This window comes from Lycium barbarum, chromosome 6 (genome assembly GCF_019175385.1).
Source record: "Lycium barbarum isolate Lr01 chromosome 6, ASM1917538v2, whole genome shotgun sequence".
Taxonomy (NCBI): Eukaryota; Viridiplantae; Streptophyta; class Magnoliopsida; order Solanales; family Solanaceae; genus Lycium; species Lycium barbarum.
The window spans coordinates 475665-501827 of NC_083342.1; the positions used below are offsets into that span (position 1 = coordinate 475665).

The 26163-nt window shown below is 34.6% G+C and overlaps 4 protein-coding genes across 8 annotated transcripts; 1 reads left to right on the forward strand and 3 right to left on the reverse strand.

Annotated features, from left to right (window-relative positions):
- The first annotated feature begins 810 nt into the window (after nucleotides 1-810).
- Nucleotides 811-5534, forward strand: LOC132599429 (histidine-containing phosphotransfer protein 4-like). Its single transcript, XM_060312804.1, has 6 exons — nucleotides 811-932; nucleotides 1467-1597; nucleotides 2614-2682; nucleotides 3943-4014; nucleotides 4241-4313; nucleotides 5295-5534. Exons 1-6 carry the CDS (start codon nucleotides 876-878, stop codon nucleotides 5304-5306), a joined length of 414 nt encoding a protein of 137 aa, XP_060168787.1. The 5' UTR covers nucleotides 811-875; the 3' UTR covers nucleotides 5307-5534.
- A 4495-nt stretch (nucleotides 5535-10029) lies between these two features.
- On the reverse strand, nucleotides 10030-17032 carry LOC132600348 (cell division control protein 2 homolog A-like). Of its 5 annotated transcripts, XM_060313426.1 has the most exons (11): nucleotides 16877-17022; nucleotides 15950-15994; nucleotides 15071-15102; nucleotides 14804-14988; nucleotides 13174-13294; nucleotides 12741-12914; nucleotides 12227-12390; nucleotides 11345-11432; nucleotides 11171-11224; nucleotides 10550-10677; nucleotides 10030-10426 (listed from the first exon to the last, which is right to left on the reverse strand). In XM_060313426.1, exons 3-10 carry the CDS (start codon nucleotides 15077-15079, stop codon nucleotides 10588-10590), a joined length of 885 nt encoding a protein of 294 aa, XP_060169409.1. In that variant the 5' UTR covers nucleotides 15080-15102; nucleotides 15950-15994; nucleotides 16877-17022; the 3' UTR covers nucleotides 10030-10426; nucleotides 10550-10587. The 5 variants fall into 5 exon arrangements, with proteins under 5 accessions (XP_060169409.1, XP_060169408.1, XP_060169406.1 ...); XM_060313425.1 differs by lacking the exon at nucleotides 15950-15994 and having other exon boundaries at nucleotides 10030-10443; nucleotides 16877-17029; XM_060313423.1 differs by lacking the exon at nucleotides 15950-15994 and having other exon boundaries at nucleotides 10030-10420; nucleotides 16877-17028.
- Nucleotides 17033-18263: 1231 nt separating this feature from the next.
- On the reverse strand, nucleotides 18264-20884 carry LOC132599916 (receptor-like protein kinase 7). The gene is made up of 4 exons (XM_060313080.1): nucleotides 19965-20884; nucleotides 19421-19685; nucleotides 18866-19142; nucleotides 18264-18759 (listed from the first exon to the last, which is right to left on the reverse strand). The coding sequence occupies exons 1-4, from the start codon at nucleotides 20882-20884 to the stop codon at nucleotides 18437-18439; spliced, it is 1785 nt and encodes a 594-aa protein (XP_060169063.1). The 3' UTR covers nucleotides 18264-18436.
- A 692-nt stretch (nucleotides 20885-21576) lies between these two features.
- Nucleotides 21577-25796, reverse strand: LOC132600349 (leucine-rich repeat receptor-like kinase protein SUNN). Its single transcript, XM_060313428.1, has 2 exons — nucleotides 22239-25796; nucleotides 21577-21974 (listed from the first exon to the last, which is right to left on the reverse strand). The coding sequence occupies exons 1-2, from the start codon at nucleotides 23899-23901 to the stop codon at nucleotides 21658-21660; spliced, it is 1980 nt and encodes a 659-aa protein (XP_060169411.1). The 5' UTR covers nucleotides 23902-25796; the 3' UTR covers nucleotides 21577-21657.
- Nucleotides 25797-26163: the final 367 nt, after the last annotated feature.

Consider the following 26163-nt stretch of genomic DNA (forward strand, 5'->3'; position numbering starts at 1 on the left):
TACTATAGTTAGATGACCATTTAAGTTATTCACTCGTGTAACTGGGGAGTTAACATTGTGAATACAATAACCTGATAGAAAGAGGTCTTTGCTAACTACCAAGCAAAACAAAACAAAAACAATTCTAAGCTTGCATGGTTAGAGTTCAACAATTCTAAGTCTGCATGGTTAGACTATGAAAAGGCAAAACAGAGACCATATAATTGTTTCAAACTTTCCAGATTCCAGATTAATTAATGTCAAATTGAATCAGCTATAGCCAAAATTGTTCATATTTTTGTTAACAACCATGTCAGGATGGAAATCTTTTTCTAATGGGTTAAAATCACAAAGGGTAGTATGTTAGTTATAGAGGCATAAGTGAGCCAATAACTTAACGGTGAGGGTATTTTTGATACCAAAATCAAATGAAGGGTATAACTGATCAATTTCCAATAGTTGAGGAGTAATTTTGGAACTTTTCCCTAATATATTAACAGTATAAAGTACAACAACAACATACCAAGTGTATTTCCATAGTTGAAGTCTGGATTAACAATATAAAGTATTATAGGAATTAAAAGTTAGCGATTTCTTGTAGTATGAACAATGCATATGTATCGATACTTTTTTATACTTTTCTCAATACGACAAAATAAGAACCAATGGTAAAGTAAATAATAGGGATTTGGTCCAAGAGAAGAAAAAAAAAAGAGGTTGTTCATGTGATGGTGTCGATCGAATTATTAAGATTTGGACCATTTCTTCTTTGTATTTTCTCACTTTCTTTCCCTATATATACATACAATTCTAGTCTTTAGCAATAGTATTCCTCAAACAGATTTTAATACTTCTTTAAATTCAATATTTCCATTCCTTTTTACGTAAACAAAAAAATGGAGAACGAAAAGCAACGCCAAGCTGCTTACATGAGGAGAAGCCTCTTGGACCAGGTCATATTTTTATTTAATGACTTAGTCACATGTAATTATTTCTTAAATTTAAAAACGAAATTCACAAATCATTCTAACTTTAGGAAATGAGTGTGCTCTATTTGACATGTAGTACTATTATATGAAAAGATATTAGTTTTTGTGGAGTTTAATTTCAATTTCAAAAAAAGCTAATCACTCTTGATACTTACGTCAATCTAATAAACACATAGCTTTTCGTATACATCTTTATCTCTAACTATGGTCAATAATATGTATTATCATCTCACGCTATCAGTTAACTGTAATAAGCTAATGTAGATTGGTGTAAATATTGGACGATGGAAAAGTTTTCCAGTTTGAGTTTTTCACTTATTGCGATTAAAAAACTATTACTGCTTCTATCCTAATTTATGTGGATAACTTGTTGGAGTCAGTCAAATGATAATGAATCTATAGCTATAAATAATATTTTATACTGTCAGTGAATAAAATTTAATTTGTTATTTGTTACAAAGGTGAATAATTTTAATTATAACTAGTATTTTTGTGCAGGGATACCTTGATGAACAATTTATTCATCTTGAAGAATTGCAAGATGATGCAAACCCTAACTTTCTTGAAGAAGTTGTCAAGCTATTTTACACAGATTCAGCCAGATTTATTCGCAATATTGAACTTGCACTGTAAGAAGTTATTTTTTATATGAATATCATAAGTCCCGACAGTGTTAATTAAGTAATTAACTTCGATCCCTTTTAATGGAACCATAGGCACTAATGCTTAGGTAAGTCAATTTTTTCCCCAAACAAATCTCTTTCGACGCGGAAAAGACAAATATTTGTAAAAACTCAAGTGTAGTTGTCACTATTGAAAAAAAGAGTATAATCATCAATACTATCCTTGACGATAAGGTTTGTCACTAAAACTATCACTTTTTGTGATGACCTCTTCGAGTTGTAATAAAGACATTCATTTTTGTGACAACTAAAGAAAGGCATAATGCAAAAACAAGCCCTCAAACTTGGCATCAGCTATAGCAAGTATGCTCTCCAACTTTGGGTGTGCACAAGTAGGCACCTCAACTTGTATAAAGTTGAACAAGTAAACACAAATGCTGACGTGGGACATAAATTTTGGAGGTGCCACATCAACATTCGTGTTTGCTTGTTCAACTTAATTTATACAAGTTGAGGTATCTACTTGTGCACACCCAAAGTTGGAGGGCATACTTACCGGTTGAAGCCGAGTTTGAGGGCTTGTTTATATATTATGCCCTAAAGAAATCACCACGAAAAATCTTATTTCTTGACATGCGACTTATTTGTTAAACCGCCACAATTTTTCTATTATGGCTATATATTATTGCATGCAGAAAATGAAAAAAAACCACAACATGCTAAATTCGGTGTCGGTTATTACAAGTAGGCTGACATATATATAGAATTGTCATGGATAAGTATATATATATATAGACACGTCAACAACTCATCTTATTTATAATATCAATGTGATATATAACTTAAAAATCAGGGAAAAACTCATTTTCTCCCAATTTAATTCTCCATGTCATTCACCAAGTCATTTCTCTAATTCCTCAGCAGCGCTTACAATATATACATCATGCAGGAAAGTATATAAGAAATTGTAATATTTGTAATTAATGCTTACCCAAATATTGTTTTTCTTTTGTTCTATGCAGGGAAAATGGACCCTATGATTTTGCTAGGCTGGATAATTTGATGTACCAATTCAAGGGTAGCAGCTCAAGGTAGCATGTCCAAGTTCACAATAATACATCTGTAATTATTTAGAGTTTATGAGTATTATATATGTACTGAAGGTACAAAATATATTTACACAATAGATCGGACTTGAAAGATAATTGCGGGTGATTCTATATTATAATTTTAGTTGGTAATCTAAAATAAATAAATTTTCAAGTAGCATTCTATAACATGATAAAATACACTAATAATATAAAATTGATATGTTATTGATGTACTATATAAACTTAGATCCAATATATTTTTGTACTTATTGATATACTATATAAACTTAGATGCTATACATTTTTGTACTTACGTTGAGAGTTCACCTTTCAAAGAATAACAAAAAATGATAGAAAAGTTTAATGAATCTATTTGGGTCGACATTTGGACCTCCCTATGAATATAGTCAAACTATAAAAGTTTGTGAATAATGATCAACCAATTATTGAGCACGGTTGAAAAAACAAGTAAAATTCTTATTCTCATATTCCACTTAGACGTTCTAGTCATTTTTTGCATGATTCTGCAATCCTCTTTTTTTCTTCTGATCTCCACACTTTTTCACCTCAAATTTAGCAGCTTCTTTTTCCCCAACATTTTAATTGTTTTATAATAATAATAAACATGATAACTTTACCAAAAAAAGGGAATTCAACAAATTGGAGTTTTTTTTTTTTTTTGACAGAATGGTTATTTTTCTACTTTGTATCAGTTAAGAATATCCTTATCTTTAGCGTGCGCGCACAAAAAAAAAATGTAATTCTAGACAAATATGTAATTGTAGTGGAGAATCTAATCATTTGGAAGGTTGTATCATGACTTTTTCTAAGATTATGTATATTGCTTCATTTGCATGCATGTATCTCCATATATACTTTTATCATTAAATTTCCCTTTCTCAAATTATCCCACTTCTTTTTTTGGTTATGTCTATTAATTAAAGATTTATCGCATATTTATTAATAGTGTAAATAATTTTTTTATACCATATTAGTGCAATTTAATCCATTGTAAATGCATGTCGATTACCTTATTTTTCTTGTTACTAGTTCCACTAATTATGGTTAGTTGCCTTTAATTACGTCTAAGGTAACCTGATAATGTAAGAAAAAAATATCAATATGTAAAAGTTATCAAGTTGAACCCATTTTTGTTCAAAAGGTATTCTCTACAAATAATATTGCTTATTGCGTCTAAACTTAGTACTAATTTTTACTAAATGAATTACAATATTTTTAATATTAGAACTTTTGTTGCAGCATTGGTGCCAGAAGAGTAAAAATACAATGCTCTCAGTTTCAGGAATATTGTAATGCAAAAAATATAGAAGGGTAAAGTATCTTGCCTTCTCCTACTTATAGCTAGTTTCCTTGATGTAACAACAATATCTGAAAAGGTTAAAGAAGTTATTTATTCCACTCTAAAGTTAATTATCAACTCATGTTTGTTATAAATATGTTAATTGTTACATGTAATTTAATCTGATTGTACAAAAGTATTATAGATTGTCGGTGTACAAAACCTCTAACCTTATTATTTATGGACCAAATTTTGCAGGTGCAAGAACACATTCCAAGGAGTGAAACAAGAGTATGCTACTCTAAAGACTAAGCTTGAGACTTACTTTCAGGTCTCTCTCTAATAAGATACATCGGCAAATGTAGTACTTCCTCCGGATCAAAAAAAGAGTTCACTTAGTCATTTGCACATCTTTAAGAAACTATTCACTTCAAGAAAAAATATCTAAATTGACTAAACTACCCGTAATTAAATAGGCATTGAGATTTGATCACATAACACTTAATAGGGATAAATCTGGAAAGATAAGGTTGATTGTTTCTTGATTTAATAAGTGAACATTTTTTTTTACCAAAACAAAATGCTAAGTTGACACTTTTTTTTATCCGGAGAGAGTATAGTTGAAGAATTTTGAAACGCATATATTACCTCTGGTCCATATTATCTGTCGTTTACAGTTATTGCATAAGCCAAAGACATTAACTAACCTTATCAATTATTAGAGTATTTGTCTAAAAATATAATCTCACTTATTAATTAGCACTCTACTGTTTTTAGAGCATAACTAAGGTGATTTTTTAAAAAGAAGTCATAAATACTTCCTGTTTTTTCCAAAAACAAGTACTCCCTCGGTTCCCTCGGTTCCCTCGGTTCACTTTTACTTGTCCACTATTCCATAAATAGATTTTCACTTATACTTAATCACTTTTGTATATCAAGAGAAAAATAATTTGTTTTTCCTGTTTTGTCCTTAGCATTAATTACTCATTCCAAATTATTTTTCAAATCCAATGCAATTATACATCAATTAACAAGAGTATCACGGTAAAATATGGCTTCATTTATTATTTCTTAAGACGTGTGTAAAGTCCATAGTGGACAAGTAAAAGTGAACGGAGGGAGTGACAAACGAATAATACGGACTGGAAGTAGTGTTTATTGAGTAATTATATTTGCATTTATAGTCGCGACCGAGTACCGAATTCAACGATCTGGTTTATTCCCATTGTCTTAAAATTTTGAATATGTAATTAAATGATGCTATATATGGCTCCTAACTTTTTTTTTTTTTTTTACCATTTTAACTCTCTAGATGGAAAGGTAAAGCTTCAGCTTATGTTTGATGTCCAAAGCAGCATCAGATTCGAAATGAACAAGCCCCTCATGGTCTTCCCTCAAGTAGCTTTATAAGGATATTGCTGCATTTATATAAATGATATGTAGAATCTTCTTATCATGAAATAATATTAACAATATGGTACTGAATAAATGTCAGCCATTCTGTTGTATAAAACCTGTCAAAGCTTATTAATGCAAAGTTCTTGTTTCCAATAGAAAAGTTCCTCTTTTATTTTATATTTCCTGAAAAATTAATCAAAATTGACACCCTGAGGCCTCCATGGAAGCATACATGTAAATACTTATCCGCATACGATTACATCAAATCAAACAATTTAACCTTAGCAGATAAAAACTAAAGATTAAATATCACTTAACCAAGGTTAGGTGGTAATAATGTGTATGAAAAGATCTGGTTAAATTGGTTGGGTTTTACGTCCTTTGTTTTTTGACTTTTCAACATTGTGTCACGTCATTAACTTGTTACAAAAAATATATTTTCCCACTAAGAGTATATTTTAGAGCGACATAGCAATAATAAAGTGAATTTTATTTTACAAAATAAAAAATTAAAAAAAAAAAAACTTTGTCACATCATTTCCAATAATTGAGTGAGTTTTGTATTATAAAATAAAAGAAAAGTAACTCTATTACACCATTTCTAATAGTTAGGTGACCATATAAGCAATCAACTCCCATAAAATTATCGAACCTAACATTCCAGAAAATCATTTAGCTGAAAAATCAACTTTCAATGCCAGAAAGATGATGCCACATCATAACTAAACTATCGAATTTCTCAAATGATCGTCTAGCTTAATAATTCTTACAAAATCTTTATTTATTTCTTAAATAAACTCAGTTATTTTCTTCTACTATAAGGATGAATGAGCTAGACGTAGAGTTATATCAACTTAAATGACTCTAAAGTGGATCCATCTAAGCAAAACGAAAAATTCTCTGCTAAACCAAACCCCATATTAAGCCAAAAAAATATATACATTTCCATATTAGTGTTTAGATTAATCGATTCAATTGCTTGCACATAATTTTCCAAAAAGTAATTTTTCATCAGAATGAAATCGTCATATCTTCTGTGCAGAAATTCATGAAGAGTCCTAAGTTTTCTGAAGTCAGTGCTCTCTATCGTCAGACCAAATAAAAGTTTCATAAGTTTAATGAAGAATTTACTATAGTTGGATGGCCATTTAAATTATTCACTCGGTTAACTGGGGAGTTAAACATTATGAACACAATAACCTGATAGAAAAGTCTTTGCTAACTACCAAGCAAAACAAAACAAAAACAATTCTAAGATGCATGGTTAGAGTTCAACAATTCTAAGTCAACATGGTTAAGAGTATGAAAAATGAAAACAGAGACCATAATTGCTTCAAACTTTCCGGATTCCAGATTAATGTCAAATTGAATCGGCTATAACCTCTTGTTAATAACCATGTCAGCAAGGAAATCTTTTTTTAATGGGTTAACATCACAGCTGGTAGTATGTTAGTTATACGGGCATACGTGAGCCAGTAATTTAACGGTCGGTATTTTTTATATCAAAACCAAACGGATGGTATAATTGATCCATTTTCAATAATTGAGGAGCAATTTTGACCCTTGTCCCTAATATATTATCAGTGTAAAGTACAACAACAACTTACCAAGTGTATTTCCTCAGGAGGGGTCTAGATTAACAATATAAAGTATCATAGGAATTAACAAAATTGAACAGTGGGGGTAACTGAGGAGTTTTAAACATTGTGAACGCAATAACTTGAAAGAAAGGTCTTTGCCAACTACCAGCAACGACAACAACAACATACCCAGTGAAATTTATATAGCGAGATCTGGGGAGGGTAAAATGTATGCAGATCTTACCTCTACCTTGGAAGAAAGAGATGATGTTTTCGGTAGACCCTCGACATTGCCAACTACCAAAAAAAAAAAAAAAAATCTAGTCTGCATTCAACACTAAATCATAGGCCTAAAACATCCTGAGTTAAATAAAATGGACAACAGAAAGACAACGATAAGAACGATCAACAAACCTAATCCAATTGACCAACAATACGATAATTACCTGCACGACGACATATAAGATCCTCATTGTTTGGGTGGAAAGCTAGTACATAAAAAACATTTATGTCATCAGAACGTTGCGGTCGTGTGAAGGTGGGGATTCTCTCGTGCACCAAGCTCCCCATTGTGTAATCCTCCTCAAGCTCCCATACACATATACAAAGGGATGAACTTGGTAGCAGAGTTACTTGAACAAACCGTAGACGACCTCGACACACTCCCAATTTAGAAGACAACTGATAATGATATGGAGGAATATCATGAGCCACAAGTGGTAAATCAAAACGTGTAGAATTTGATCATCATTTGTGATGAATGGATCAAATGCCAGAACAAAGTCATCAGCCGGAGGGCTACTGTACAACATTCGTCCACAAGCAATGAGTGAAGTCTTGGTATCATCTCTAAAGTCCTCCAAAGTGCACGGATGTAACAACCAATTGGGTCCATCTTCCTTTCTCAGACGTAAAAATCTCGCCTTTAATCCTCCTACCATTACAAGGAAAATATCGTATCACCCGATACTCGTATCGAGCATTATTATTATCCGGCTCAATCACGAAACCAAAACATCTACCCCTATATAGGGAAGGGGGAAGAATAGTCCATTGCCTAGTCAGACCACAAATTTGAGGGATAAAAATTAAAGAAGGCATTTGTGCGAATGATCCATCTGTTATTGCACTTGGAGAAGGAACAAAAAATTGCGCGGATTGCCCTTCCTTTGGGGTGGTATTTATATATTGACCCTCATATTTGTGGTCTTTAAGTTTTACCCCTCGCTTGAAAAGATGGGCGAATACTGAGGTTCTGGATTCGAACCCCCGCTCAAGCATAAAATTAAAAAATATTTTCGCAATACAAGGTTTGGATGCGTGTCTGCCCGTAGCGGCATAACCTTGTTAAAAAATAACTAAAGTTATGCCGGTACCGGCATAACTATGCCTTATGGGTAGACTTTTAGTTATGCCTTTAACTAAAAGTCTGCCCCATAACGCATAATTTTTCCTTACGGCATAATTTAGTTATGCCTTATAGGGTAGACTTTTAGTTAAGACACGGCTAAAAGTATGTCCCATAAAGCATAACATTTCCTTAAGAAAGCAAACTTTTAGTTACTTTTAATTATGCCTTAAGGAAAAGTCCGCCTTATGGGGCATACTTTTAGTTATGCGGGCAAACTTTTAGTTTAAGGCATAACTAAAAGTATGCTTCTAAGGCGGAACTTTTCCTTAAGGCATAAACTTTGACTTATAAGGCGGAACTTATAGTTATGTTGGTACGGGCATAACTTTAGTTATTTTTTAACAAGGTTATGCCGGTATAGGCAAACACGCGTCCAGGCCTTGCTTTTGCCTTGCATTGCAAAAATATTTTTTAATCTTATGCTTGAGCGGGGGTTCGAACCCAGAACCTCATAATTTTTATGCGAAGCTTAGAATTACAACGCGAAGGACAAAAATTAAAGACCAACAATTTGAGGGGCACCAAATAAAGGCCATCCCAAACGAAGGGCGATCCTGCGAATTGCCGAGAAGGAACAAAGTGTTATGAACTCAAATTTGAGTAAAGGCCCAAAATCGTTCCTTATCTTTCAACCGGGACTCAAACTAATAACTCATTCTTTTACATTTTTTTGCGCGGATTGCCCTTCTTTTGGGGTGGTCTTTAAATTTTGCCCCTCATATTTGTGGTCTTTAAATTATGCCCCTCATATTGCTGGTCTTTAATTTTTGCCCTTCGCATTGCAACTCTGAGCGTTCACGCAGAAATCATGAGGTTCTGAGTTCGAACCCCCACTCAAGCATAAATTAAAAAAAAATTGCAAGGCAAGATTTGGGTCGTGTGTATGCCGGACCCGGCATATACTTGTTAAGGAATTACCAAATTTATGCCGGACCCGGCATACTAATGCCTTATGGGCAGACTTGGCATAAGTATGTCGGGTCCGGCATAACTTTGGTAATTCTTTAACAAGTTTATGCCGGTGGAGGCATACTTTTAATGGGCAAATTTTTATGTTGGACCCTGCATAAACTTGTGAAGGAATTATCAAAGTTATGCCGAACCCGGCATACTTATGCCAAGTCTGCCCATAAGGCATAAGTATGTCGGGTCCGGCATAAGTTTGGTAATTCCTTAACAAGTTTATGCCGGTGGGGGCATACTTTTAATGGGCAAACTTTTATGCCGGACCCGGCATAAACTTGTGAAGGAATTACCAAAGTTATGCCAGACCTGGCATACTTATGCCAAGTCTGCCCATAAGGCATAAGTATGCCGGGTTCAGCATAACTTTGGTAATTCCTTCACAAGTGTATGCCGATGGGGGCATAGCGAAATTTAAACTCTGCCTTGCGAATTTTTTTTAAAACTTTGACTGTGTGGCGGTTCGAACCTGGAACCCATGGGATTTAACCGAAGGGCAAAATTTAAAGATTTCAAATATGAGGGGCAATATGCATAAGTAGATGCAGTAGATATATAGCGTTTAGTGACTCAATGTTGAAATTAAAATGAATTTACCTAGGAAGTATGGGAGAAAATGCAATGAATTGTTTCAAGACGGACTTTAGTTACTTTTTTCTCTGTGCCAACTCAATAATATTTACTTGATAAATATGTAAGGTTATCTCAACTGAGATGACTTTAAGCAGATCCATCCAAGCAAAATGAACAATCCTCTGCGCTAGCAGATAGTCTCACAAAAAGTACTTTCTCGTCAGAATGAAATCGTCATATTTTCTGTGCAGAAGTTCATGAAGATTCCTAAATTTTGTGAAGCCAGTGATCGCTATAGTCAGACTAAGAGGAATTTTCATACAAGTATCAATACATAACTTGGTAAACCTGAACAGTAGCCTGCATCCTCCAGGAATAGTACTCAAGTATAACTGACGTGGATAATCATCTTGTTCTTCAATTCCAGTATGAAAACTACGCAAGAAATATAAACGCACATCACTCCGATCCTGAACAGTAATGCAGTGCGTCCTCGCTTAAGTATGATTGCTACTGCACCTAAGATAGAACCAAAACTGAGAACTCTTTAACATGGATTGAATCACGTTTGATGAAATTTTAAAAAATAAAAGCACTAAATATCACATAAATTTCCAGAACAAAGCCCTGTGGTTAACATACCAAATTTACATTCACGTTGTGGATGAAGATGCAAAAAGTCATGGAAAACGGCCAATGTCCTTGAAGTAATCATGTTCTAGGGCACTCCTGGCAGTGATTCTCTTGCTGGGATCCAAGTAGAGCATTTTCTGAAAGTAATGAGGCCACGGATTTTCAGACGTATGATTGAAGCCTATGCATATAACTATATTAAACATCTACTCGGTGCCCACGTACTATGGTAAAAGCACTAAGCCTTTTATATAATCTGCTACACCAAAAAAAAAAAAAAACAATGATGTGCATATAAGCAACTGCAACCGAAGAGTCCTAGCCCCCAATAGGTGATCTCTGAATACAAGTTACAAAAAGGGAAAACAAGAGAGACAGGAAGAAAGGGAACAAATAGGCCTAGACTAAAGTGACTGAAACAAGAATATGAATAATGAGCACTGCAATGTGGAACTTCCCTTTCCCTTAAGAACATTTATTTACTCAATCGCTTTTTGCTACCAATGTCACAACGTCATTCAGAATAGCATTCTAGCTGTGAATACCTATAATTATTTCACTGGATTTTCATTCAGAATACGAGAAACCTTCATACTTATAATATGTATATCATTTAGAAAGAAAACTTACACCAAGGAGATCAAGTCCTGCTGTATCAAGATTCGGGACTACAGTTGCCAGATCCTGCAATGTAAAGGACCTGAATTACGCATTCTTTAGAAATGTGATAATATTGACAGGAGAATCAGGCTAGTCCTAAAGGGGAAGAAAGAAGAGAAAAATAATTAAGATATTCTAGATTACCTTACGAGGCCATTTTGGAAAGGCAGATTTATAATCAGGCAAAGAAGTCACTCCAGGCCATATATTCTCATTTGGAGTACCCACCACTCTTCATACAGCAAAATAGTAGGGAATCATGACAGCAATGAAAAGACTTAATAATATAAAACACAAGGAAACAAAGATATGAGATAACATAAATTCGAGAAACCTCATATACATTCTCTTACTATACTGCAATATAATTTATATGCATATGAAATACACGTCTATTGGAAACAGCCTCCCTACCTCCACAAGGTAGGGGTAAGGTCTGCGTACACTCTACCCTCCCCCCCAAACCCCACCCGGTGGGATTATACTGGGTATGTTGTTGTTGTTGCATATGAAATACACACTGTATGAGAGAGAGAGAGAGAGAGAGAGAGAGTCATATACTGCACTTCAAACTCCAACTTTTAAACCTTCTTACAACCTAACAACCCCATAGAGAGAGAGGGAGTGTTGATCATACATATTAATTAATTGATTAGCATTGTATTTTAGCATGAAGAAATGAAGATTACACACAAGTATAGGACATCATGCTGTGAGGAATTCAGAAATGTAAGCCCTTAACATTTATGTTCTTCTATTTAGGTTATCCAATCCCTCCTAAGCCCGTTTCTTCTACTGGCATTCTAATTTTGTCTGTGTCATAACAGCGGCCACTTGAATGATCCTTGACTGTTTCTTTTCAACAACCATTTAGTAAAAATGATTTTTTCCTAATGGAATTGGAATGATCTACGAGGAAGGGCATAAGTAGATAATAAAAATACATCCAACAAAAATATTAGCGTGTATGTTCACTTTGAGAAGTAACAAAGCATTCATTAAAGAACTAGCTATGCATATTAACACCTGAAAATCTTGAAAAGTTCATCAATCTCCGAGTCACCAGGAAACAGAGGCCGCTGGTTAACCATCTCGGCAAATATGCAACCAGCTGACCACACATCAACTGGAGTAGAGTAGTTCCTTGATCCAAGCAGTATTTCGGGTGCCCTGTACCATAACGTCACCACCTGAAACAATGAAGTCTACTGTTAGAAGTCAGAAGAAATAAGCTCAAAAGGATCGACGATATGCTAGAAAAGAAGTATGAACAGATTCTGCTTTTTAAATCAATGAGACACAGACATGATAATTCAATCATTTTATTTTTTCAGCCAAACAAACACCTTAAGCGGTAAAAAGGATGTTCATTTAGACAGGATGGACCGGATATTACAGAGAGGCATCAGATGCGACAACAGTTTCTGCTCATAGCCTAATATCTACTTTCTGGTCAAGTTTGAAAAGGAACAACATGAGACAACGGTAATACATGCTGTTTGGCGATTTTGTTTCAAATAACTGAAAACCATGTACATACCTCATGAGTGAAAGTTCTAACAGGAATACCAAATGCTCTACCCAATCCAAAATCTGCAAGCTTTAACACATTGGTGCGTGGATCTATCAGCAAGTTCTGAGGCTTCAGATCTCGGTGAAGAACTCTATGAGAATGACAATGAGCAATACCACGGAGCATTTGATGCAAAAAGGTCTGCAAAATTGGAGATATTATTTCATTGGCCAAGAACAAAGAGCCTCTCAATCTGACAATCCTTTACCATTAGGTGGTGATACTTTCTCACATTACATACTTGGATAATAATATATTCTATCTATTGTGTAAGGGTGCATCTCCTTCCTCTTCAACTAAGACTGTTAGTTATGACAAGCTTCATAGAAGTAATGCAACCAATGAAGCAGCTAAATATAAAAATAAAAGCAACCTCCAAAGGAACATAGATCTTACTCACTTTTACAACACGGGGATCCTTAGAGAATTCAGGACTTGAATCCATGTGCTTCTTCAAATCCAAGTCAAGATATTCAAAGACTAGATATAACCGCTTCTCGCTGTGAACCACATCCAGCAACCTGTTTCCAAATAATAGAGACTTTTTTTTTATATTAGAGAAGATACAGATATGAAGTTCAAAAATAGCTCTTCCCACATTAGAAAGAACCACTCAGTACTGCAACCAAAGTTACTGTTATATAGTACATGTTTGCACCTATTGTTTAGTCTCTAACTACTAATTCAATCAGCAAAAGCAAGAATGCTGCTCCAGAAATAAACATAACCCAATCATCCACAGCATTCATAGTATCCCTCTCTCTCTGGTCCTCCTTTCATTTAGAGTCGTGATTACACAAGACTGCAATTCCTAAGGTGGACAACAGCTCACACCTACGATAGTACACCCTGGCTCACTCACACATATATCACTAAAATGCTAGCAAAGCATATTCAAACTCTTTTTGTATTTACCCATCATCATAGAAGCACATCAGCTGATTTTTTTTTTAAATAACCGTGGTGTCTGGGCCAGCTTGCACGCACCTCTATTAGTTCCACAGGTTACCTGCTACCTCCCACCAAGATAGATACCGGGAGGTCCACCAAGGCTTGGATAGATGGGAAGAAATCACATAGTATTTTTTCCTCCGCTGGGATTTGAACCTGAGACCCCATGGTAGCACACCAACTGAAACTTGCAAGTCTCATCACCTTTCAAACACAATTAAATAGAGGATCGAAACACATTGTGTTGTCACGTGTTAAAAAAATCAAACTGAAAACAGTAAGTTTATAAAATTTTTGTGTGGAAACTAGGGACACCTACAAGAAACTACAAGAGTAGAATGCTGGAGTGTTCTCTATTCTCCACTTCAGAATGACTAATAGGCTCCTAAATAACTGCCTTGGCTGAAAGTAATCATCACTACACAACCCCAAGTTCATTCAATGGAACAAGCTCGTGTTGCATTGATGCTTAGCTTCTAGATACTTGAAAACTACAATGTTAAATAAGTTTTCGCTTGTCAAAAATCTAAGTGAAACTATATGCTTTTCCCTTCCTCACAACCTGCTGACAATACAACTAAAAGCATAAAGAAATAGCAGTTGTGTAACCCACATACACTCTAACAATCACAAAAACAGACGATCAAAGTTTCCTGAAGTAAGAACTCTATACATTCCATTAGGATCTCCCACACATGATTCAAGCGATAGGTTTCTAAGACTAGATCATGCTGCTTCACCTTCTCTGTAAAGGAAAAGATTACACTCAATAAAGACTGATAGAAACATTTCTAGAATATCGAAGTTCAAAACAAAAAAAACTAACAAAGTGAAACAAGGGTAAAACAGAACAAATACCCAGTGCAGTTAAAACAACATTGCTGTTATAAAACAGCAAAGACTGTGAATTTACTGATATGGAGGAGAACTAGACACATGCATAAAATTCCATTATAACTTGCATCACGTTGATATCACAATCACAGGAAAGCAAAATACAGCCTAAGTTAAACTTCGTTTGCAATCACAATCATATGGTTCATATTGGTTCTAAATAAACTATAAAGACCATTTTATACCTCACAATGTTTCCGTGCTGCATCTCTTTCAAAAGAGAAATTTCTCTAATAGCTGTGCTTGGCACTCCCTCATCTTCTTGCTCCAGGCGTATTTTTTTCAGGGCAACAGTTTCATTAGTTGCACGATCACGAGCCTTGTACACTACACCATATGTTCCTTCCCCAATCTTTTCAACTTTTTCATACTGCAAGTACCCCAAATATTACTATCCAAAGAAGCATAAAGTAAATTAGAAGTGACAAAGATACAGAGGACTACTCTGTTACCTGGTCCATCTAGGTCGATATGTATGGACTCCCTGAAAAGAAAAGCAAGATAAACAAGATAAATAGATAAGTAAAGATTTAGTCAGCAAAGAGGTAATAAGTAAAATACCATTGTCAAGATTAACAAGAGAAAATTATCCAAAGATAAGTGTACACTCCACAGAATAGGAACATAACCATATTTTCACGTCAATGCAAACACGGGCAAGGTCTCAAATGGCCCAAGGTCCATTTGATATGGACTTTGGACCTAGGCTATTCTTTTCAAAGTTCACATCGCTGAGTTCACAAAACCAAAATAATACACCTAAGAAATCAAAATAGAGATCTCCAAACTAACCAACATACTATCAGCTCTAACCACATCAAAATTCAAATAACAGAGGAATAAACAAAAACAACAAATTGAGAAGATACTCAAACCATACAAAGTGTAACATTAAAAAGCAACACATCTCAACCTACACTTCAGCAAATGAGTAAAACCATAGACGTGCTTCAGAAGAAATTGACTGCTGCATTATTCCATCACCACAACAATGAGCTTAGGAAACCAAATCAAAGCTACATGTCTAGTAATATCATTTATGAACACAAATCATCAATAACTCTGTGTGTGTGTGTGTAACGGAAACAGCCTCCCTACCCCACAAAGGTAGGGTTAAGGTCTGCGTACATCCTACCCTCCACAGACCCCACTTGTGGGAATACACTGGGTACGTTGCTGTTATTACTAATAATTACACACATACAGAGAAGAAATGTAAAGCGACATATCTAGTAATATACACCGAAAAGATGAACAAAAAATATCAATCGCTATATGTGTGTGTATATCATGAACTTCGGAAGAAATGGAGTGCTACAGTATTCCAGCACCAGAATAAGGAACAGAGAAGATCAACCACATCCAAATCTAGTAATCTACAGCAAAAATAAAAATAAAAACATAAATAACACATCCAAGTCCAGTAATATACAGTGAAAATAGAAACAAAAAACATAAATAACACATCCAAGTCTAGTAATCTACAAGGAAAATAGAAACAAAAACATAAATAACTACACACACACACACAGAGAAGAACCGCACAGCTTATTAGTAGTAATTTAGCAATTTTCTTTTTATTTTACCTTAAACTTGAATGGGCTACACTTTTCTTTCTAATTATTTGAAATTGTATTGGACTTGGAATCAGCCAAAATTTTGAAGAAGATGTATATATCGATTTGGTTCAGTTTTGGTTCTGATTTTTTTGGTTTAACACCAAATCTTATCGGTTTCTTAAAATTTAAAATCAAATCAAGTCAAACCAAGTCGGTTTTTCATTTATTAAGTCGGTTTGACTCGATTTACCTGTTCAGATCGGTTTTTCGGTCTCATTTGAACACCCCTAGTTTTGGTTGTGAAAAAAGTGAAAAAACTAGGTTTTGCTTGTTTTTCAATTCCAAATACAACTTCAATTTGTATTTGGAATTTTCACAGGCAAAACACTGATTTTTGAAAAAAGTGAAGAAAAAAAATTCCGAAAAAAGGTGAATAATTCTTATGGCCAAACGGGTCCTAAGTCTTTACGTTTCCTACCTGAACTATCACCAACTATTTATCAAAATGCAAGCTCGACTAGTACATGATGGTGCGTGCTATACATTACACTCTCCTTGTTTTGTTTAAAAAATGGCGTCAAATAGCACTCAACTCCGATAATTAATTGGAAAATATAAAACAAAAACACACTTGGAGTATAATAATATCATGAAGAAAAGCGGGAAATGTGAGTGGAGAAAACGAGTTGTTATATTCACCTTGGCGCGGCGGAGATGACGTAATCACCGTCGTGACGTGGCGGAGGATCGGAGATGAGAAGGTGTCGGCGGAGGTAGTTGGACCAATTAGGAATCGTTTTGGACTACAGTCCACATTTACTCTTCCTATATACAGGGGCAAAAACGTCAATTAGTTTAATTAATTTGATTTTCTTCTACTTTAATCATCCATCTATTTATTTTTTTATTACCTCAACCCCTCCCCGAACCGTGGTTCACTGGCCAAAGTCTCAAGGATCGTTTGGTACGATTAGAGTATAAAATTAGTCCCTAGCTTAGTACTTTCTTTGTCCCATATATTTGTTCACTTTCTTCTGTACATGTTTTTTTAAAACTCATAAATATAAGTGTATTTTTATAACATTATTCTTATTTCTCTCCAATTAATTACTCTCTAATCAATATTGATTACTTAAAAAAATAATTACTGTCAAGGGCAAACTAGAAAAAAACTTAATTAATTCTATCTTTGATTATGTAAATGGATAAGTATTTTGGGACGGATATGTATAGTAATGTGGACAACTAATATGAAGCGGAGGGAGTATTGGATATCTCACCCTATCCCATCAAATTTGATACTCCCTCCAAATAAAAAACAGTGTCCACTTAGCCTTTATTTATTGTTCAAAAAGAGTGTCTACTTACCAAATCAAGAAACAAGTAACCTTATTTTTCCAGATTTACCCTTAATAAGTGTTAAGTGACCAAATCTCAATACCTATTTTCTTAGGGACGTTTAGTCAAATTACCTATTTTTGTATAGGGGTTAGTATTTTTTAAGAGGTGTAAATGGCTAAACGAACACTCTTTTTGATTCATATCCCACTTCCTAATTGAGATAAATTAGTCCACGAATAATAATTTCGGGATAACTTAGTCCGCGTGCCAAACAAACCCTCCGAGTATTTTGAACCAGTTAGTCCGGCCTTAGGGCATATCCTCATAAAAAATTCGGAACATACAGAATTTATTGATCTGAATAATTTGTGTCACTAAGCAAGTATAGTATTTAATTCTTAACTTCTTTATCAGCTTAGTAGTTGATTCACATGATATTAACTCTATTTATACTTTTATCTTATTTTTAACTAATTCGAGATTGACATATGTAGAAATAGAATTGATTGTGCTATGATATTTGCCAGTTGCCACTCGTTTAAATATGTGAATTTTGGTGGTCCTTAACTTCTGATGTACGTATAGTTATATCCACAGCACACCAAATAATTTTCCAGCCAAGTTTTTTGCATCTCTAGGTGTGAGTGTATGACTTAAGGTGTGATAATAACTTTTACAGCCAAGTTCAATGGGCAATGCATATATTTTTCCAAAATTAAACATGTGACATACTAATTGCTTCTTCTTTATTTGGACAAGCATCCAACATGATGATATATCTACAAATCAATGAATGGATAAATGAATAGCAAATAATCTAACCATATGAGATCCAACTAATTTTTCATATTTTGATACTAACTATGAGCAACTACTAGTAGCCAAAGTAAAGGTTAACCTTCTATGATCTATCCCTTCCTATGAATGATGATTAGTAGCTAATAGTAGAAGAACTTGCACTACCTCCTTCATGGAAGGTCTGACGGAAGCTACCTTGTTAGTACACATCAGCCCTAATTTAAACACGTCGTTCATTGCTTTCAAGTTTGCTGATTCCTTGATTTCTTCATCCAAAGCATCTTCAAAAAGTTTGTCTTCTTCAATGTGTTTCCATGCCCACTGTGCAAGGTTCATGTCTTCATCTCTATGAACAGGTTCCTCTCCAGTAACTAGCTCCAACAACACAACACCAAAGCTATAGACGTCGCTCTTCATACTTACTTTTGCTGCATAAGCATACTCTAAAAATACAAAGAATGAAAGGTCATACGAAGTTCAAGATATAAATAGAGAAATACTAAGGGAATAATTTCATGAACAACTCATCATTATTAATCTGAAATGTACCTGGAGCAATGTAACCAAAAGTCCCAGCAACAGCAGAAGCTGTCTCAGTATGTCCATGTTTGGCCAGGACTTTTGCTAGTCCAAAATCTGCAACTTTTGCATTCAATTCATTGTCCAGAAGGATGTTACTTGATTTGATGTCTCGATGGACAATGGGCGGAGAACAATCATGGTGCATATAGCAAAGACCACAGGCAGCTCCAATAGCAATACGCAGCCTGGCATCCCATGTCAAGGCAACATATTTTGCTGGACTGATCAATGATTCACATCTTTGCTTAGGATGCAACCATTTGTCTTCGTATTAACAGCTACTCTAGGGGGAATGTTTTTATGCGGTGCTAATGATTTAATAACTATCTTTGTAGCCCCAGAATGTTTCAGTTTATGCTCCTACCTATTAGCTGGATATACCAAGAAAGATGTACGGTCTAAAGAGGCTACTATGAAATATTTACTCATGGGTGGGGCAAACTCTTCTATTCTGGTTCATGGTTTCTCTTGGCTATATGGTTCATCCGGGGGAGAGATTGAGCTTCAAAGGCTTTGATTTACCATGTACTCATACACTAGAATTTTTGACTTCTCATTTGAAATGCAGCAAATTAGTGTAACAATGTTGACATGTCGAATTCCACTTAATGTTTGAAGTTCTGCAAAAAACTGTTTCTCCAGATTGTTGTCCAATTTTCTGTCATTGCATATTCTTTTAACAGCAACATGACTTCTATCTTCATTGACAGAAATTTGGTAGACGTTTCCAGATCCTCCCCTCCCAATCAAGTTCTCTTCAGTTAGATTCAGCAGAATTTCTGATTCTCTGAAATCAGTGTCTTTAAAAGTAATGAACTTTCAATCATCGATTTCCTGTGTCTTCTTCAAAGAATGTTTGAAAAGAGAGAGTTTGGAATGCTTAAAAATGTAGTATGAAAGACAAGCTAGAAAAATAATTACCAAAACTCCGACGAGTATGGGGTATATGCTTATTGCTTTGTGGTGTTTATGATCAGTACAGACAGGTAGCATATATGTAGGGCCGTGGCCTGTATTATAAGAAGCTCAGAGATCAGAATTTCCGGAGAATACATAGGCAGCAGACTTATCATATTTAAATGGGATCTTTCCAGATAATCTATTCGAAGAAAGATCTAGACGGAAAATCTTTAACTCTCCAATTGAGGTTGGTAAACTGCCATAAAATCCATTGCTTTGAAGATATAAGTATCTCAGTTGTTCTAAACCAAAAATCCAAACTGGAAGTGATCCAGTCAGGGAATTTACTGATAAATCCATGTATCGGAGACTGGATAGACTTGAAAAAGTTTCTGGGATGTTTCCAATCAAATTTGACTGAATAATCCGAAGTTGTTTCAAATTCTTCAACTTACCTAGCTCCTCTGGAATGGTAGCAAGCTCAAATTTCTCCATGTACGACATATCTAAGCTCTCAAGGTTTGAGAGATTTCCGATTTCCCGGGGTATTGAACCTTCAAATTTGTTGTTCCTAAGATGCAGATGTTTCAACTCTGAAAGCTGACCAACAGCTCCTGGAATGGTGCCATTGAAATTATTTCCAGTGAGATCTAAACTGGTTAGTCTAGACATTCGATAAATGTCCGTAGGCAATGGTCCATGGAATTGGTTAAAAGAAATATCAAGAACTCTCAGTTTCGAGCAGTTGTAAAGAGCTGTTGGAAATAATCCCGAAAAAATATTTGATGCAAGTGAAATACGTGTGAGATTCTTGAGTTTACAAATGATTGGTGGGGTTGAATTAAGGTTCTTGTCTTTAAGATTTATGCCTGTGACAGAACCATGAGAACAGGAAATCTCTGGCCAACTGCAAGGAGATGAACTGAGATTCCATCGCTGCTGGATATCAGATGAATTTCTCAAATAGCTCTTGAGCTTCAATAATATAGTCTTCTCATCATCTTTTACAAACGTGGTTTGTGCATTAGCATGAAGAAGTGGGAAAGTAACCAAGAAAATGATCATGAGGTCATGGTATTTGTTCATTTGGATCCTTTTCTTTTCAAAGTTTTGTTAAATCTTGAGAATGGAAAATAGGAATTTTGAAAAGATGCTTCAAAAGCGTAAAGTAATAGCAAGAGACTTATTTATTAATGACTATTGACTAACAACTTTCTCAATAGGAGAGTATGAATGTATGATCATTTAGCCCAACTTTGTAGAAAATGTGGAGAATTGTTTAAAAATATAAACTAAGGTGCTTGGATTGTTCTTTGGGAAAAGAAAAGAAAGAAATAAAACCACTATATAACTCATCTGATTCCAGGAGAAAGCAAATGGGACATATGTGTAGACACAGATGACAAGGAGCTGGGCTCAGATCTCATGGGAATCTGTACTTTTAATTACTTTATTAATCCATTTCTTATAGTATGTTGGCCATGTATTGAATTGAAAATATTATCTTAGACTCTTGAAAATAGTAGTCTAAACGCATCATAAGCAAGTGCTACTAGTATATTTCAATTAAAAGTGTTAAAAGGGAATAAGGTCACTTAACATCGCAGGAAAAGGAAATAAATTATTTTGTGCATCACACAGTTGACACTAGTTGTGTAAAGTTTCTTTTTGTCTCACAAGTTAATTGACCCAAACTTTGTGAATTTTCATAAGGAATGAGATCAAAAGTGCACATTTCAAGTAATTGAAGGTTAAATGTGCTTAGCTAGACATACAAGGACTAAATAATGCTAAACCAGTATATAACAGATCATCAACTGCTAAACAGATATCACTAGTAAATGCCAAAGGACAACTAACTAGTAGCTAGTAGTCAAGAATAGAAGAGAGTCCAATACTTCCCTCATGGAAGGTCTAATGGAAGGTAACTTGCTAGTACACATCATCCCTAATTTGAAAACAGTAGTCATTGCTTTCAAGTTATTTGGTCCTTTGATTTCTTCATCTAGAGCATCTTCAATAAGGTTTCCTTCTACACAATGTTTTCTTGCCAGCTGTGCAAGGTTCATGTAGTCATCTCTGCTAACAGGTTCCTTTCCAGTAGCTAGCTCCAATAATACCACACCGAAGCTATAAACGTCGCTCTTCGTACTTACTTTTGTTGCATAAGCATACTCTAAAAGATTCAAGGAATGAAATGTCATACCAACTTGAAAACATCAGAAATAACGAAATACTCAGTATTCCTCAGGTTCCAAATATTAGTCGGTTTATGCAAATTGAAGTTGTTTAAAAACAATTGACGTTTTAGAAAAGTAAGAAGTCTAAACCACGATCACTTAAATAAGACAAGTACGCTGTTATTCTTAAGGAGCGTGCAAAAACCTTAAAAGATAGATAGTATGGACAGGATGTAGTATTTTGAATCTGATACATGTACCTGGAGCGATGTAGCCAAAAGTGCCAGCAACAGCAGAAGCAGTCTCGCTATCTTCCTGCTTGGCTAATACTTTTGCTAGTCCAAAATCTGCGACTTTTGCATTCCATTCGTTGTCCAGTAGGATATTACTAGATTTAATGTCTCGATGAATAATGGGAGGGGAGCAATTATGGTGCATATAGCAAAGACCGCGGACAGCTCCAACTGCAATATGCAGCCTGGTATCCCATTTCAATAAAACATTTTGTGATTTGTTTCTTTTCTTTTCATACAACCATTTGTCTAAGCTTTGATTTTCCATGTACTCGTACACCAGGAAATTCGAGTCCTCGTTTGAAAAGCAGCAAATTAGTTTCACAATGTTTGGATGTTGAATCTCACTCAGTATTTGAAGTTCTGCCAGAAACTGCTTCTCTGATCTTCTGTCTAATTCCCTTTCTTTGCGTATTCTTTTAACAGCAACATGACTTCCATTTTGATGGACAGCAATTCGATACACGTCTCCAGATCCTCCTCTCCCAATAAAGTTCTCTTCAGTCAAATTCAGCAGAATATCTGATTCCGTGAGCTCGGTTTTTTGAAAAGGAATGAACCTCCTATCACCAATTCCCTGCCTCTTCCTCCAGCATAAGAAGAGTAAAACTATAACAATTACCAAAATCGTTCCGACTAGGGGGGCTAAGATTAGTGTTCTGCATGGTTTGTGATTAGTACACAAGGGTAGATATTTACTAGCATGGCTTGTATTTGAAGTACAAAGATCAAAATTACCATGGAAATTATAGTCAAAATCTTCATCAAGTTGTGACGGAATTTTTCCAGATAAACGATTCCACGAAAGATCTATTTTTGTCAAACTTTTCAAATGTAATAACCAGCCTGGAATTGATCCATTCAGATAGTTTCTTGACAGATCCAACGTTTTGAGTCTCGAAAGACTTGAAAAAGATTCAGGAATGTTCCCAATCAAATTTGACTGTATAATCAGTAGCACCTTCAAATTCTTCAACTTGCCCAACTCATTCGGAATGGTAGCAAACTCGAATTTCTTCATGTATGACATCCCTAACACCTCAAGATTCGATAGATTTCCGATTTCTGGAGGTATTTTCCCTTCAAACATGTTCTTACTAAGAGACAAATGTTTCAACTTTGTAAGCTGAGCAATAGATTTTGGAATGGTACCATTGAAATGATTCGCGATAAGATCCAAAAACCTTAGCCTAGACATTCGATGAATGTCTGTAGGTAATGGTCCATGGAATTGGTTCCCAGAAAGATCAAGAATTTCCAGTCTTGAACACTTGTAAAAAACTGTTGGGAATTGACCTGATAAGTTACTATCTGCAAGTGCAATATCTACAAGATTTTTGAGTTCACAAATGATTGGTGGAACAATATTTCCACCAAGTTTTTGATGTCTAAGACTTATGCCTGTGACAAAACCATCACTAGAACATGTAATTCCTGGCCAATTGCTACAAGGAAAGGAATTAAGATTCCACATTTGGAAGATATCAGATGAATTTCCCCAATACTTCTTTAACTCCAACAAAATTGTCATCTCATCTTCTTGTATAGCAATAGTTTGTGAATTCACATGAACAAATAGGAAAATAAAAAAGAAAATTATCATGAGATCAAGGTTTTGCTTTCTTTCCATGGAATTGATGTGAGAAAACTTTTAACTACTGATTTGTTGGAATTGGGAAAGCATGATCAGAGTTTAATCATTTATACACTGAGGGGTCATTTGGTTCGAAAACAAGTTACGCTGGAATTAGTTATGATGACATTATTTCTTATCGACTATTTGGTTTGTTGTATTAAAAAAGACATTTGTTGCATGATTTCTAAATAGTACTAATATGGTGCATAATTTTAAAAATAATATTGCTGTTATTAATGCCGTGGTTTATTATGTATAAGGATAGTATTGAATAACGTGTATAAGTAAAACTAGTATTAGTTGTACTAGACTTAAATTTGCAACCAAAGATTGTACTAAAATTTTATACCAGCATTATTCTACCTACGGAAAAGACTCAAATATGTCATAGAACTATCGCAAATGGCTCATTTATGCCACTCATCAATAGTTTGACTCATTTATGTCATCACCGTTACCAAAATGGCTCATCCATGCCATTTTCATTAACGCCTGTTTTACAATACCAGATATGACACGTGACCTTCAATTAAAGGTCCACGTCGATGGCATAAATGAGCCAAACTATTGACGAGTGGCATAAATGAGCCATTTTCAATAGTTCGATGGCATATTTGAGTCTTTTCCGTATAAAAAATATTGTTCTTTGAATGACTATAGCATCATCATATTCATCCTAAAGTTATTGATCATGAAAAATTAAAGGTCACGTGTTATATTTGGTATTGAAAAGTGGCATGGATGAGCCATTTTGTTAACGGCAATGGCATAAATGAGCAAAACTATTGACGAGTGGCATAAATGAGTCATTTCTGATATTTCGATGGCATATTTGAGCCTTTTCCGTTCTACCTAATACACCCTACCAAACGACCCTCGATAGTATAAATTTTTTTAAGAAAAGACTTCAACAGGATCTACACCCGGAAGACATAATTAAAGGTAGACAACAGTAAGTTGTGCCACTTCGGTAAGAGCACTATCAGGTCAATTGAAAGGTAATTGCAGGTACTATTATGGGAATTAAGTCAAGTAACCTTTGACAGAACTACAATCTTCGTTATTCGATTTTTAGAATTCATTGACTCGATTAATCCAAATTCATGATATAATCTATTAAAGGAGGAAAAAAAATTACTTTCTGCTAAGAGTTTTTTCATTCTCAGGCTCGAATCACAGTCCTCTTGTGAAAAATATTGCACAAATTAAAATGAAAAACGTGTATTAATAAAAAGTGATGACGGATTACATTTTAACTATTACCGACAACTTTCCAAAATATGTCAAAAGGCATTAGCATAATGTTACGTTGCAACAGAAATGTGGATAAGCAAACCGTACATCAATCATAATGTTTTGACAGAATATCTTTCACAGAAAGTTTAATATTTTAAGAAAATTGAACACTAAAGCTTAATAATTAATACTAGAAAATCTGATAGTGCAGCTCTGATGAATTTTTTGAGTATTATGGTTGATAATAATTTAAAATGCTGGTTGAAGCAATACAAAATAAAAAATTAAAATATACAAGGAAACGACTAATTAAAAATTCATGAACGTATTAATTCATTCTGTTCATTAATATACCACCATTAATCTTCTTTTCTTGGACCCATCGCGATTTCTTGGTATAAAGGACTGAAAGGGAAAAAAGTAGAGAAAAGAAAAGAAAGAAAAAATGATGCAGCATACTTTTCTTTTCACATGACCCGAGAAGAATGACACTTTTATATTTAAAAATAATTTAATTTAAACTACTAACATTTTACCTTAATAATATGGTTTTATCGCCACAGATGGTATGTATTCACAAAATTCAATTTGTGCATTTTACACTAGCATCTATGAAATGATATGCCATGAGGTTTTTATAACTGTGATGTCCGCACCACGACAAATTTCACTAGGCACATGCACTCCCCACCAGCACAAGGATCGGATAACTCCATCCACGGAGACTTGGATAAATGAAAAAAATCACCTAATATTTTTGCCTTCACTGTGAATTGAACGTGAGACCTCCTTTACCCGTTTTGTACAACTTTTATAAACCATCTAATCAATTTTTGAGCAAGATTGATTCATTGAATACATATAAATTTCGCTAATTATAGATTGTATAGTCAAGCCTCTTTACAACAATATCATTTGTCTGTATATTTTTTGGTTTGCTATGCAAAAAACTATTACAGAGAACATATAATACAACGTAATTTGAAAATTGATTATAAAGAAAATTTGGTTGTTATAGTG